This window comes from Astyanax mexicanus, chromosome 22, assembly GCF_023375975.1.
Source record: "Astyanax mexicanus isolate ESR-SI-001 chromosome 22, AstMex3_surface, whole genome shotgun sequence".
Classification (NCBI taxonomy): Eukaryota; Metazoa; Chordata; class Actinopteri; order Characiformes; family Acestrorhamphidae; genus Astyanax; species Astyanax mexicanus.
In genome coordinates, this window is record NC_064429.1 from 23,524,461 (window position 1) to 23,539,797 (window position 15,337).

Consider the following 15,337-nt stretch of genomic DNA (forward strand, 5'->3'; position numbering starts at 1 on the left):
TTATTATTATTATTATTATTATTATTATTATTATTATTATTATTATTATTAGTAGTAGTAGTAGTAGTAGTAGTAGTAGTAGTAGCAGCATTTTTCTATTTTTTAGAAGTTAGAAGATAAGAAGAAAAAAGAGTAAAGCAGTTTTTATTTACTGACATGTTACTGGCCTAGCTAGTATAATGAAAAGAGTAGCTGTTAATGCTGCAGCAGAGCAACAAATGAATGAATGAATGAATGAATGAATCGGATGTTAGCCTAGCTTTAGCCTAGTCAGCTAAATTCCTACAGTCTGTCAAAAACAATTTGTAACGTTTCAAGACTTTGACATAATTAGTCCAGAAAAAAGGGAAAAATACTACTACTACTACAGTGTGTTTATATTAGGTCAGTTGTTGTTTCTCTCATTTTAAAACTAAAAACCGTAATTTTCATAGACTAGAATATGTTTGAAGACTTTGACAGTTTGTTTGTATTAGTTTAGTTGTTGTTTCTATGGAAGCCTATTACCACCACCTAAATAAAATCCAGCACATTGTTTTATTATTATTAAAACTAAAAAAAAATTATATTTTATTTTATTTTGTGATAGTAAGGAATTATTTTGTGATAGTAATGCATTATTTTGTTAAAGTAAGTCATTATTTTGTTATAGTAAGTCATTATTTTGTGATACTATCTCATTATTTTGTTATAGTAAGTCATTATTTTGTGATACTATCTCATTATTTTGTGATAGTAAGTCATTATTTTGAAAGGAAAACGTTTTTTTCCAAAAGTAAACTTTTTTTTCAAAATAATGGCTTAGTATCTCAAAATAATAACTTAGTATCTCAAAATAATAACTTAGTATCTTAAAATAATGAGAGAGCAGTTTACTTAATGAAAATAAAATGTGCTGGATTTTTTTGTTATTTTTAGATGGCGGGAATGGGCTTCTATATGTTTCTCTCATTTTAAAACAAAACAAAGAAACTAATATATGTTTGAAAACTTTGACAGGTTGTTTGTATTAGTTTAGTTGTTCTTTCTTTCATTTTAAAACAAAAATGCACCCAGTTTCTATTTATTTTTGGTGTTGTTTTGGGCAAGCAGGTAAATTCAGAGCTCTATTTTTCTAGAGTAATTAATTGAGAGTTTAGTGTTTCTCAGTGGACAGACACTCCTTCTGAGGAGGAAAGTTTTTTGTGTGACACAGTCTCAGCAGCAGCAGCAGCAGCAGCGGTAGTAACAGTATCAGTGTGGCGGTGTGTCTTTCTCTGAGAGTCAGTTGAGGGCGACAGAGGGAGGTGTGCTTCACTGTGTCCTGAAATTTCCTCAGCTTTCCCCTCCTCAACTCTTTCCTCAGCTGCTTCAGCTCCGGTCCCGGCGGCTCTCGCTCGGCTCTGCTCTCTAAAGCTGGTGTTACCGCTCACTCAGCGCGCCATGGCCCTACCGAACTGGACCTAACTTCCCCTCAGAGTCTGCTCTTCTCCCGCCGCACGGGGCTACTCTTCTTCTCACATGGAGTTTTCTGTATCTTGTCGGCTTGTTGTTGGTCATCTCCTGAAGGAACAAGGCTTTTTTGACTTGCCACTTGGAGAGGAGCTTCAGAGTTTGTAGCCTCAACGACTGCATGTCACACTTTTCATTTCACAGCTTTTTCTTCACCTCGACACCACCGTAACTCCGAGTGTTTTTGGGCTGATTCTATTTTTGTGTGGGGAATGGAAATAGTCCACCACAGAAGCCTGTCATGTCCTGACAAACCCTCTCTAGAAAGAATGAAGTAGCCGAGATGGAGACGGACAATGCCCCGTACTCCAAACTCAAAGCAGCTGGAGTCGGGGGGTGAGTAACCTCAGAAAACTCAAACTTTTGACTCAAAACCTTTAACTCAAACCTTCAACCCAAACCTTAACCTCCAACCTTAAACTCCAACCTTTAACTCAAATCCTTCACTCAAACATTTCATTTAAACTTTTAACTTAAACTTTTCACTCAAACCTTTAACTCAACTCTTCAACTCAAACATTGCACTAAAACATTTAACTCAAACCTTTCATTTAAACTTTTAACTCAAACATTAAACTCAAATCTTTCATTTAAACCTTTAACTCAAACATTTAACTCAAACTTTTAAATCAATACTTCAACTAAAACATTCAACTAAAACATTCAACTAAAACATTCAACTAAAACATTCAACTAAAACATTCAACTAAAACATTCAACTAAAACATTCAACTAAAATCTTCAACTCAAACCTTCAACTCAAACCTTCAACTCAAACCTTCAACTCAAACCTTCAACTCAGACGTTAACTCAGACCGTTAACTCAAAACCTTTCACTCAAACCTTCAACTCAAACCAAAATTATCACACTCCTTAGCTTTACATCACTAGTTTTTGTAATTTGTGCACAGTTGACTTCCACTCCCAAAGTTGGCTTTTGACTTTTTTTGTCAGAGATGTTTCTTGTTTGGTTTGTTTGTTGAATGAAAAAGTAAAGAAGAAAAGAGTAAAGCAGTTTTTATTTACTGACCTAGCTTGTAGTGCTAGAAGGAGTAGCTGTTAGTGCTGCAGCAGAGCAACAAATGAATGAATGAATGGGATGTTAGCCTAGCTTTAGCCTAGTCAGCCAAACTCTCACAGTCTGTCAAAACCACTTTGTAACCTTTCAAGGCTTTGACAGTTTGTTTGTATTAGTTCAGTTGTTGTTCCTGTCATTGTTAAACAAACAAACAAACAAAACAAAAACTTTCACAGACTAGTATGATAGTTTGAAGACTTTGACAATTTGTTTGTATTAGTTTTGTTGCTGTTCTTCTTATTTTATACCAAAACAGTAGGTTTCATAGACTAGTATGTGTTTGAAGACTTTGACAGTTTTTCTTTCAGTTCAGTTGTTTCTTTCATTTTAAAACAAAAACTGTAAATTCCATAGACTAGTATGTGTTTTAAGACTTTGACAGTTTGTTTGTTTTAATTTTAGTTTAGTTGTTGATTCTCTCATTTTTAAACAAAAATACAGTCTGTTTTATAGACTAATGTGTGACATTTGTAACTATGATAATGCATGAATTTGTATTAGACCTAAATATTAATAAAACAATGGTCAACTTAAGATGTTGAAGAAGTTGGTTTGTTTTGTTTATGTTGGAGGTTGATGGTTTAGCTGTTGTACAAGTACAATCAATCTGAATCAACCAAGCTAGAAAACCAGTATATGACCAAGCTTGACAAAGCAAGTCAAACAGCATGACTACCGGTATCTAACTCTTGACCAGCAGTGTACCACCATCATTCCAAATAATGACTGATGGATTTATACCTAGGCTGTTTTTCACTCCTCAAGTTTCTCACATGGTTGATGCATATTAAGGCTGAATGGAATAATAATAATACTAGCAATAGGTTTTGCTCTTTTTTCGGTTTTCCCTAATTAGTCAGTGAAATAGTCTGTAACCATGCTGCTGTGAAATGAAGCGTTGGGTTAACAGAGAAGAAAGCACTTTGAAACTCTAGTATGTTAAACTTTTGGCTGTCTGCTAGGGTAGTAGGGCAGTGGGGATAAGGTTATATCCTGAGAATGGAGAATAAATGCATGAGGATACAACCTCAGTGCTGCGCTACATACCAACAGTTAGTGCCAAACCAAGCAGCTGAGGCATATTCCATACAGAGAGAGACAGAGGCTCTTCATATTCTTATGATTCCTCTACTGTAAACCCTTGGAGATGAAAATTGGAGACTGAAATGGAATGGACATATGGAATGATTTAGTCCTTGTGAATTGATCTTTAATAGGAAATTCCATTATTTTTGCATATTTCAGTGAATGTGAAATTAATGTGAAATGGTCTGTTGTAGAAACAAAATCAAGGGTCTTTACAGTCGTGGTGATCAGAATTAATGAAAACAGCAATTTTACATGCGTCTTTGTGTAATGGCTTGTTATTTTGCTTCATAATATTTTAACAGCTTCTCTGTCATGAATATGAATATGTTCATATGTTTGGAAAACTATGCTTATTTCCTGAAACTAAAGTCAGTTAGAGACACTAACTTCGGCTTTTGGGCTGATATGGAACATGATAAATAAATATCTAACCTAAGTTAACTTTGGCTCCTTAAAGGTTTTTCAGCACTTGGCTGCAAATGTACCAGTCTAAGAAGTATTTTTAAATTTACAATTATTGTGTGTTCGCTCACTGATCACCTCTACCTCGCTCTGCCTCCAGCCTCGTTATTTAATGTACGCACAGTCTGCAGCATGAAGAGCTTCCTCAGATGCTGCAGACCTGACAATGATGTTTTTGATGAGGGAGCATGGAGGGAGACTCTGTTTGTAAATGCAGAAAACTTATTTTAGTAAACATATTGTGCTTTGCTTGTAGGTGTGCTGTGATGTTACATTTTTCTAGTGTTCTGTAAATAGTTTTCATTTTTAGTTTGTTCTTTGAATGGTTAAAAAATGGCTTAAAAAAAGGTAATGAAAATCTGCACAAATTGCATTCATATTAAGCCTTCAAAGAAAAAAAGTTTTATTTTGTCTGGTTTTAGTTTCAAACAAAAATTCTTATATCAGATAATCTCTAATCATCACCACTGTAAACACTATGAATTCTTACTCTTTTGTCTCAGTATCATGTCATTAGTCGACTATCAAAATAAGCATTAGTTGAGTAGGGCTGCAACTAATGATTATTTTGGTAGTCGACTAATCAGATAATTTTTTTTTTGATTAGTCAATTAGTCAACGATGATTTCTGCCATGTCCTTCATCTCCAAAAAATGATAGAAACAACTTAAACTCACAATCATGAGATTTAAAAGGCATTTAAATGTCTGGATGTTGTTTAAACATGGAAAGTGCTGATATTTAGTGATTATATATGTTATCTGTTGTGTTTGGTTACTTTCATAGACACACTTTTACTCATCTCCCATTGCGCTTCTGTTCCCACCACTTGGTGTAATGCAGTACTGTTAAAAATGAACGATTATTCGACAATGGAATTTGTAGTCAACAAATTTAAAAAATCAACATTGTCGATTTATATCGACTTATCGCTGCAGCCCTACAGTCCAGTCTTGATATACTCAGTCATTTTCTCAGTCGCTTGCCTCTTGGATGTTGCCTCCTGACACCTTAATAGTGAATAGCATAGGAAGTGCTGACCTGCTCTATTATAAGGGCCATGAGCGTTTTGGATTCCAAGCAGCTGATAAGTATCTGGCAACCCTGTGAGCGGCAACAGCTGTGAGGGCTTTAGTGGAAGAGCTGCTCCTTCTGCTGCTGCTGCTGAAGCTGCTGCTGCTGCTGGATTCATATGCTCTGGGCCCTGAAGGCAGGTGGATCAGTATTCTTGAAGAGTGCTCCTGGAGAGTGACTTGGTTTGTAATTTGGTTGAATGCTGACCCGCTGTGGTGCAGACTGGAACAATGTGTGCTCGGATCACTTGGGGAAGGTTGGCGCCCAGGTCACCACTTTTGGCCACTCTTACACAGATTATCCTCTGTGGCATTTTATAGAGTTTTAGGAGTTTTCAGAGACACCTGCTCCTGCATCCTGGTGCTGAGTGTAGCTGAGCTGAGAGGGACAATTTTACATGTTGTGTCCACTTGCCCTTTCACCTTGATGCATCCTGATAATTTCAGTGGAAAGAGCTGCTGCATGCTGTGGTGCATGACGTGCTGTTTTGTGTTGAGAGCAGCCTTGGAGTAGGGTGAAAAAGTTCAGCAGTGTTTAACTTTATGCAAATGAGTGCAGCTTATGTGCTGCATCTAGCCAATCAGGAAAAAGCCGCCAGGTATGTCACACACAGAACAGATGCTTTTCAAACAAGGAAGTTGACAACGGCATTTTGATTGAGTTTAAGAACTACAGATTAGCTAGATACTTATTGTAAAGAGTTTGTCTCAAGTAGGGGTGGTCAATATTATATCGTATACGATATATCGTGACACAGAAATATCATGATATTAAAAATCCATATCGTGATAATAGGGCTGTTCTGTCTTAAAAGTAGTCTATTATTTACTGTGAAGCTTTAGGTGTATTTATTGTATAATTGTTTTAGTTTGCAGTTTATATGCTTGCACTAAATATTCTGCAATATTATTTGCTGCATTATATTATTTTATGCTATATTATTTATTTTACCACATTATGATTATTCTGTTATACTATTATACTATATTCCTGAAATGAATGTATTATTTTAGTTTTCCTATATCGCCAAGTATATCGTTATCGCAAAAATACCCTGAAATATCGTGATATTATTTTAGAGCAATATCGCCCACCCCTAGTCTCAAGTTATTCTCAAGTTGTTCTCGAGTTCTTGATTTTTTTCTTGAGTTGTGTTTTTTATTTATGTTCTTGAGTAGTTTTTGCTTTGTTTGTGAAGTGTTCGTATTGTTTGACTTTTACATTGTTAAATTGCTCTTGTTCTTAAGTTTTTCTTGCAATGTTGTTGAGTTGTTAATATTGTTTGAGTTAATTTTGCATTGTTTTTGAGATGTTCTTGTTCTACAATTATTCTTATTAGTATTGACTTTTATTTGTTAGTTATCCTTGGGTTTGTGGTATTTTGTGGTATATTTCTTGAGTTGTTCCTGAGTTATTCCTGAGTCATTCTTAAATCATTCTTGAGTTATTTATGAGTTGTTCCTGAGTCATTCTTGGGTTATTCTTGAGTCATACTTGAGTCTTTCCTGAGTTATTATGGAGTTATTCCTAAGTCATTCTTGAGTCTTACCCGAGTCATTCTGGAGTCATTCTGGAGTCATTCTGGAGTCATTCTGGAGTCATTCTGGAGTCATTCTGGAGTCATTCTGGAGTCATTCTGGAGTCATTCTGGAGTCAGTTTTGAGTCTTTCCTGAGTCTTTCCTGAGTCATTTCAAAGTTATTCCTGAGTTATTCCTGAGTTATTCCTGAGTTATTCCTGAGTTATTCCTGAGTTATTCCTGAGTTATTCCTGAGTTATTCCTGAGTTATTCCTGAGTTATTCCTGAGTTATTCCTGAGTTATTCCTCAGTTATTCCTCAGTTATTCCTGAGTTATTCCTGAGTTATTCCTCAGTTATTCCTCAGTTATTCCTCAGTTATTCCTCAGTTATTCTTCAGTTATTCTTCAGTTGTGCCTGAGTCATCCTTGGGTTATTTTTGAGTCATTCTTGAGTTGTTCCTGAGTTATTATGGAGTTATTCATAAGTCATTCTTGAGTCTTACCCGAGTCATTCTGGAGTCATTCTGCAGTCAGTCTTGATTCAGTCTTGATGCATTCCTGAGTCATTCCTGAGTCTTTCCTGAGTCATTTCAAAGTTTTTATTGAGTCATTCTTGAGTCATTCTTGAGTCATTCTTGAGTCATTCTTGAGTCATTCTTGAGTCAGTCCTGAGTCATTCTTGAGTCAGTCCTGAGTCAGTCCTGAGTCAGTCCTGAGTCAGTCCTGAGTCAGTCCTGAGTCAGTCCTGAGTCAGTCCTGAGTCAGTCCTGAGTCAGTCCTGGGTCTTTCCTGAGTTATTTAAAAGTTATTCTTGAGTCTTTCCTCAGTTGTTCTCGAGTTTAACTTGCATTAAAACCACAAAACACAAAGTGTAATATCGTCTTTTTTGCATGATTCTATCCAGATCTTTCACAACTGGATTATTACTATTGCATAACTAAATAAATGTACTGAAAAACAAATCAAAGAGAAGGATACTGTGTGATTTGTAGTGTTTGGGAGTTTCTTGTTTTTCTGAAGTCAGCACTGATTGCTGGCGTTGGCTGTGGTCTGTATTTTACTCCTACATGCAGCAGATTTATGCTGAGCTGCAAATGAGTAATGTTTTGTACTGTATGTCAGTTTGTAATTAGGAGAAGCTCATGTCCGGCTAAATTAAAGTTCATGTCATCAGCTGTCTGAGGACTGACCAACTGACTAAACCAGGAGAATCAGGTGGGCTGCTTAGGCTGTTCAGAATAAAAACCTGCAGCCACACCAAACTTTGGTGAATGAGACTGAAAAGATCTATTGAGAGGTTCCTTAAACTGTCCATAAACTACACGACTGAAAAGACTCTAAATATTTTTAACAGACTGAAGTCTGACACCCTCTCACATCTAAAGACTCGTCACAGACTTTTTAGTCACAGACTAAGATTTTGCAAAGATTGGGGATCATTAACTGCAAGAATGCATCTAGATTCTTTCTGAGATTATTTCCCATCATGCTTCTGGTGTTTACATACAATACATATTACTATGGCGTCACATCAATGTCAAAAGTCGAAGGCGCAAAAATGCAAGTCGGGGGGCAAATATAACAGGTGAAAAAAATTAACCGGCGTGTTTGAACATTTTGTGCACGTAAATGAACTTCTTGTGGGCTCAAATGTAAAATTAATAAGCAAAAACAAGGGAATCGTGTGCGTGCTGAAGAAAATGTTGCTCTCGAGCTTTATTTTTCTCCTCTCGGGTGCTTTTTTCCCCGGAATTTGTCTGCGACTGAAATCGCTTGAAAATCGTTAGGTGTAAGGCTGGCATTAGTGAATAAACAGTGGTTCTATAAAGAGTGAATGTTTTTCATTGGACAGTGAGTTGACAGAATTATATTTAAAGTTAATTTCCAGTTTATTGAGTCACAGGAGTGACTTTTAGAACTGCAATATCTGCTTGAGTTTGAGACACTTGTTGAAAGTAAAGAATTTTAGAGTTAAAGAATAAATAATTATTTTTTTTATATCTTCTTCTTCTTCTGCTTCTTTTTCTTAGAATTATTCTTATTATTATTGTTAAAGTGTAACATCTTTAAGACAGGGATGTTGTTTCCATCATTTGCTACATAATATCTATAACTATCAGAGCAGAGGGAAAGATAATTTAAGATTTATAAAGTGTCAAAGTTTGTCCAGAATTAGTCAGTGATGCTAAATAACTGACATGTTGTTTTTTTTTTTTTTTTTTACAGGAGAACGTTATTTCTCTGCACAGTTCTCTACTGTACCTGCTATCTGGGGTTGGCACAAGTACAGTTTGAAGGTGAGATATTTTTTATTTCTCTTTTAGAACATTTATTGTTGCATTTTAATCTGTAATCCGTATTTAATATGCCTTAACAAAATGCTTTGTGACATAGAATCAGTTTAAAAGTATTGAAATAAAAAGTACAGCTGATTTGGTCATAAATTGCTGCCTGGAATCAGCATCACTTTACCTCTGCAAAGATGCAAGTTCATATTCATAAAGTTTTACGTTTTAAGAGTTCAGAAATCAATATTTGGTGCAAAACCCTGGCTTTTAATCACAGTTTTTATGCATCTTGGGATGTTTTCCTCCACCAGTCTTACATAATGCTTTTGGATAACTTTATGCCACTCCTGGTGCAAAAATTCAAGCAGTTCAGCTTGGTTTGATGGCTTGTGATCATCCATCTTCCTCTTGATTATATTCCAGAGGTTTTCAATTTGGTGAAATCAAAGAAACTCATCATTTTAAGTGCTCTCTTTTTTTTGGGCTGTATGTCAATTACAGTGATACTTGAACTAAATTACTAGATAGAAAGCTTCAAGGGAAGCAGCAATCACTCTTCAAAACTTAAATAATAGTAAAATGCTGTAGAGGCCAGCCCTATGTAACATACATGTTTTATGTCTTAAAATTTGGGCTTGTTTTTCCATTGATAGTCTTTTGTTTTCTAGACATTGCTACAGAACTACAGTGTATTCTATGTAGTTGTGTAGAGTTTAAGGGGTTAAAATACCAGAAGCCAAATGAAAACATGATCACACTTTCATATTTGGCGCTAAAGTTGGCCTGTATTCTTTGCAACATAGTTAAAAAGACACTTGATGGACAGCGATGAGAACGTTTAAATAAGCCTGCCTCTAATATTACAAGTTTATTGGACTTTTCCATGAATCGGAGGTCAGAGAAGCAGCCAGCTCTACTATTCTTCTGCGGACTGGTGTAAGCCTTATTTGCCAGAGCTAACAGTTGTTTGATTTATGCAGAAGCCTCAGATCACTGAGACAGGTCTGCTCTGAGCCTATTTGCTTAGCTCTAGAGCTTGGAAAACCCTCGCTTCAGCACGGATACGCTATCCATCCATCGCTAGCTCATCTGAAAGCAGGCCTGTGCTTAAATTTACACGGCAAGAGGGAGAGCTAGTGTGGATATTTCGGTATTTGGAGATGATAATGAGTCCATTTGGACTCGTTTTTTTATGTGGTTGGTTTGAAATTGACCTGAACAGTATATCATTTGTTAATATTGTAATATTTGGCACCACTGATTTTGCTAATTCTGGAGTATTATGAGAACTCTGCAGCAGATCTGAGGGGTTAATCGAACTCATTTGATTAAAGGTCTCATTCCATCGTTTTTTCATTCATTTAAAAAAATCTAGTTGTGGTCTCTAGTATGAATGAGTGCCATGAGAGCCATTGTTTGTTAAAAAAAAGTGCTCTGGTGTCAGACAGGGTTTCAGCTCTTGCCTATGAATATTCATACATGCAAACTTATCGCCTCTGATTGGCTAACAGCACTGCAGCAGAGAACGCCTACCAAAGAATGAAGTTGATTGCACAAATAGATTTTTTCACTATTTTCCCCATTCTTATCGAGACACAGAAACACATATCTGGCTCAGTAAAATGAAATGTTTAATAACTACATAATGGCATACTACCTCCATGAGTTCTTGCCTCAGCTGGTCTTTAAAAAAAGAAGATATCAGGTAAATACTGCATCCGTAGCGAGCTCAGGTAGCTTTAGCCAACATATATAGGCTACTTTACTACCACATGTTAGTAAAAGATCTTTAACCCCATTTGCTGTAATTTTCCCCATCTCATACATGTTCCCTATCGCATAAGCTCTGCTCTATCATATAAAAACCCAGCAGAACTGCATATTAGCAGCTCAGCTGGCCAAGTGAACTGACCACATGAAAAGAAGCACACACTTCCCCAGCTCACAGATCCCTGCAAGACTCGCCTTGTCATCATCGTGTAACATTCCACGACAGCTCCTGTTAAATACAGATCCTCTTTCAGATATCTCTTTCAGCTCTAGTGGAAAATGTTCCCTTTAGTTATTTAATTTATTTAAAATATTTGTTAAAAACAGAATGATTGCATCTGCTGCATCAGAAATGTATGAAGTATCAGTTTTAAACCAGCAATTTTAACGTTTCATACAATTCCGATTATTCCTTTCTACCCTTTTTAATGTTCTTTTCTACTTATTTATTTCTTTTTCTTCCTTCCTTATTCACAGTTTTCCTTCCTTTCTTCTGTCCTACTTTTAATTCTTCCTCCATCGTTCCTTATTCTTTTCTTTACTCTTGTCTTTTGTTTTTTTTTCACTTTACTATGCATTTATTTCCTGTTTTTTATTTCTCTTATTTTCTTTATCTCTTTTCTGCAGTTCTTTCTTCATTCCTGTTTTCCTTTTTTTCTTACATTGCTTACATTACGTAATCTCTTTATTTTACCTTCTGGACTTCTTTGTTTTTTATTTCTATATTTGATTATATGATTTAGTTTTTTTTTTCTTTTATTCATCCTTTTTTCTTTCCTTTTGTCACTTTGTTTCCGTTATCAATTTCCTTCTTTATTGTTCTTTTCTTATTTTTTGTCATTTGTTCTCTTTTCTTCGTTTCTTTCTCCCCTTTTCCTTCCTTCCTTGCTTCCTTCCTTTATTGCTTCCTCTTCCTCCATCATTCCTTACAACTTCCTTTTCTTTCATTTTGTCTTTTGTTCTTTCCTTCATCATTCCTTTATTTCCTTGTTTCTTTATTTCTCTTTTCTTTTTCCTTCCTTCTTTCCTTCTCTTTTATTTGTTCTCTTCCTTCCTTCCTTCCTTCCCTTCTTCCTAGAATAAAACCTTTCTTTTCTTTCTTCTGCCAGTTTTCCTTCATAAAAACTTTCAGTTTGTTCTTCATTTCCATAATCATTCCTTCATTTCCTCCTTTCCTTCTTACTTTCTCCATTTAATTTTACAATTTATTATTTTTTAAATATATTGTGACAAATATATTATATATTACATATTATATATGTGTGTATATATATATATATATATATATATATATATATATATATATATATATATATATATATATATATATATATATGTGTGTGTGTGTGTGTGTGTGTATATGTGTATATATATATATATATATATATATATATATATATATATATATATTTGTCAATATATGACAAATATATAAATATCGCAATATAATACAGTATTTTGGAAATATTGCCCACATCTAGTCCAAATTCAGCTTGTGACTTTAGAGGGCGTTCATGGTGGGAACTGACACCACTCAAATGCTACATCTGCATCGCGGCTAACACTGTTGCTAGTGTAGCTTGTGGGAAGGTCGTTAACTGTGTAAATTGATAGTTATCAAGCCTAATAAGTAATGTAGAACATATTATTTAATTCAGTTTATATTATCAGAGTGTAAAAATGAACTTAAACTTAGCATTTGTCTGCTTCATTATGTTAGCAGGGAGCTGGGTAAGGAAACGCTGAGATCTTTTCTCCATTAAAGCAGTTAACTGAATTAAAACATGCATGTACTGTACTACTCTTAGACTGTACTACACTGTTGTGTTTTAAGCAGTGCTTCAGCTTCATGAAAGATGCTTTTGTTCTGCTTGGAGAGCATGTCTGATGATTTTTCCATGTGTGGGACTGTCCATAGAGCATGCTCTCCCACTACAGCATGACTTATCTTCAGACCATCTGATCTTTGTAAGCCTCAGTCGGGGAGTTTCTGGAATGTTTCTCTCATTGTTGGCCTTCGGTTTGGTTTAATATACAATTTACAGTTTATAGCTTTCCACCATCCACTTCCTCTCCAGTCACTACAAGGAAAAAGAGCCCTCAGCGTTTCACAAAGAACCCCTATGTACCAGTCAGTCAGGATTTACTGGGTTTCTGCTCTATCCTGGGACCTGGAGCGGCTAAGTTAAGCAGTGCAGATGCGGCATTGTCTTCTTTCAAGCGCATCTACAGTCTAGTCTCTGTGGAACATCACCGTCTGCAACTGCAGCCCAGATGCTCTCCGCTCTCCTGCTCGGCCTTCGTAGAGTTTCCCAACATTGGCCCTCTCCCTGACTCACTGAGACGGAGCTCTCAGAGTAATGCTGTGAATGTAGCATGACTGGCAGCTTTCCACTCATGTGTTCCATCACTAAGTGAGGTGTAACTCCAGGCCTGAAGCTTCAGTTTCACAATCTCCTCTGATTTATTCAGGATCTGGATCTCCTCAGATCCTAAATGGACATCAGGTGTTCCTCTGTTTGGCAGATGATGAATTGTCATTCTTCTCACGAGTATCATCATAGCAGATCATAAACATCAGCAGCTCATCGTCTGCTTTTATAGCTCAAACACAATGAAATTCATTAAACGATCTCTGCTCAATAATTCCTAATCCAGAGTTTTTCTTTAACTCTTTTCTGCTTTTCTGTTCTTTTATTAGTACATTGAGTTTCCTTCCTACTGCCTTCCCTTCTTTGTCTTACACTGTGTACTGTACACTGTACATGAAAACCTTTTTTTTTGTTTTATTTTTCATTCCTACCTTTTGATTATTTATTTTGTTCTTTCTTTTCTTGATCCTTTGTTCTTTCTGTTTGTTATTTATTTGTTTTCTTTCAGTCATTTCCTTCTTTGTTCTTCATTGTTTTATTTACTTCCTTTCTTTTTCTTTATTTTTGTCATTGTTTGCTTTTCTTCATCATTCCTTCCTTTCTCCCCTTTTACTTCTTTCTTTGCTTACTTCCTACATTGCTTTCCTTACTTCAGTTCTTCCTTCCTTCCTTATTTGTTTCTTTTCATTATTTTTTTTCTTGATTATTCCTTCCTACTCTTTTTAATTTCCTTATGTTACTTGTTTATTCCCTTTTATTCTTCCTTTATTCACTCTTTCCCTTTTTTCCTTCCCTTCTTCTGTCCTACTTTCAATTCTTCCTCCATTATTCCTCCCAACTTCCTTTTTTTTTCTTTTGTCTTTTGTTCTTTCATTCACCATTCTTTTCTTTTCTTGTTTCTTTATTTTTCTCTTTGTTTCTTTCATTTTCTTTCTTTGTTGCTCTTTTTCAACCTTACTTTCTTCCTTCCTACAGTTTATCTTTTCTTTCCTTCCTTTCATGTTTTTCATTTCCATAATCATTCAATCATTTCAGTTCCTTCATTTTCTTCTTTACTTCTTTCTTTCCTGATTTTTCATTTTATCATCTTCTATTTTTATTTTTTTTATCTTTCATTTTTCTTATCTTGTGTTTGGTGTTTCCTTGCTTCATTCTTTCTCTTTCTGTCATTTGTTCTTTAATACCCTTTCTTTTTTCTTCCTGTTTTTTCTTTCTTTATTTCTTTTTTTCTTCTTTTATTAACATTTTGTGACTCATCACTGTGTGTTGTATAAATGGTCTTTGTTTCGTGGGGCGGTTGGCTGTATTTAAACCTGTCTCAGTCTCTCGTTTTTCGCACACTCAGCAAAGCTTGATTCTTTTCTTTAAACATGATTTCTATCTCCCATGAGGAGCTTTCTCTAAAGCCTTTCAAACAAAACTCATATATCTGTTACATAATCTCTTGACCATCTTCTGCCTGTTAAGCTTGGACAGTGATGTATGGCCTGCAGTCCGTGGAGCATGAATTGTTTGCTCATTGACAGTGTTTTGCCATGTGCTTTTCATTTAGTCTCACAGAGGGTAATCTGCAGCTGCCAGTCTTTAGGCTGGATTGGGTTTAACTTTGATACTTGTGGGTAGGCACAGGGACTGATTAGGCATAATGACGTATTTATTTCTTTTTTTTTGAATGGGTAACTCGCTACTGGCGTCTGAGAACTGCCAGACTGAAGATAGATGATGCTGGGCTTTCCCCTGTGCTGATTTTGCAGACAGGTTTTGGTTCATTTGCATGAGGGAGTGGAGAAAGTAACAGAGAACAAATGTGTTATTGCTTTCCTATTGGAAGGATGCAGAGTGCTGCGTCAAGTTTTGCTCTAGCTGTATCTCTTGACCAGTGGTGTCGGATCTTAAAGTTGTTGTTTTTTTTCTGTTAAGATTCAAAACATGTGGGGTCCCTCTTGACATGTTTTATTATAGCCTTCTTGAACTGGTGCTACTAATGTGTGTATTAATACACTTGATATATTTCAGACACTTGTAAATGTGTAAATCTCATTGAAATCTACTTTAAAATGTCAACTGTTGCAATTTTCCTTTCAGTAGATGCTTTTTAAGACCAATAAATAAAGCTGTAAGGAATCAAGGTAATGATGATGGTTATGGGCAACTAGTCCAGCACAGGTGGCATGAGCTGGACAGTAGGCATCTG

General features: G+C 35.6%; 1 protein-coding gene across 2 annotated transcripts in view; it reads left to right on the forward strand.

Annotated features, from left to right (window-relative positions):
* The first annotated feature begins 1,002 nt into the window (after positions 1 to 1,002).
* Positions 1,003 to 15,337, forward strand: part of col27a1b (collagen, type XXVII, alpha 1b) — a 141,321-nt gene continuing 126,986 nt past the window's right edge. The window contains exons 1-2 of one of the 2 annotated variants that reach the window (XM_049470480.1): positions 1,003 to 1,827; positions 8,940 to 9,010. In XM_049470480.1, the coding sequence (XP_049326437.1) occupies positions 1,775 to 1,827; positions 8,940 to 9,010 (124 nt within the window). In that variant the 5' untranslated portion in view covers positions 1,003 to 1,774. The remainder of the gene's footprint in view (positions 1,828 to 8,939; positions 9,011 to 15,337) is intronic. The other variant, XM_022667443.2, reaches the window with a different exon arrangement.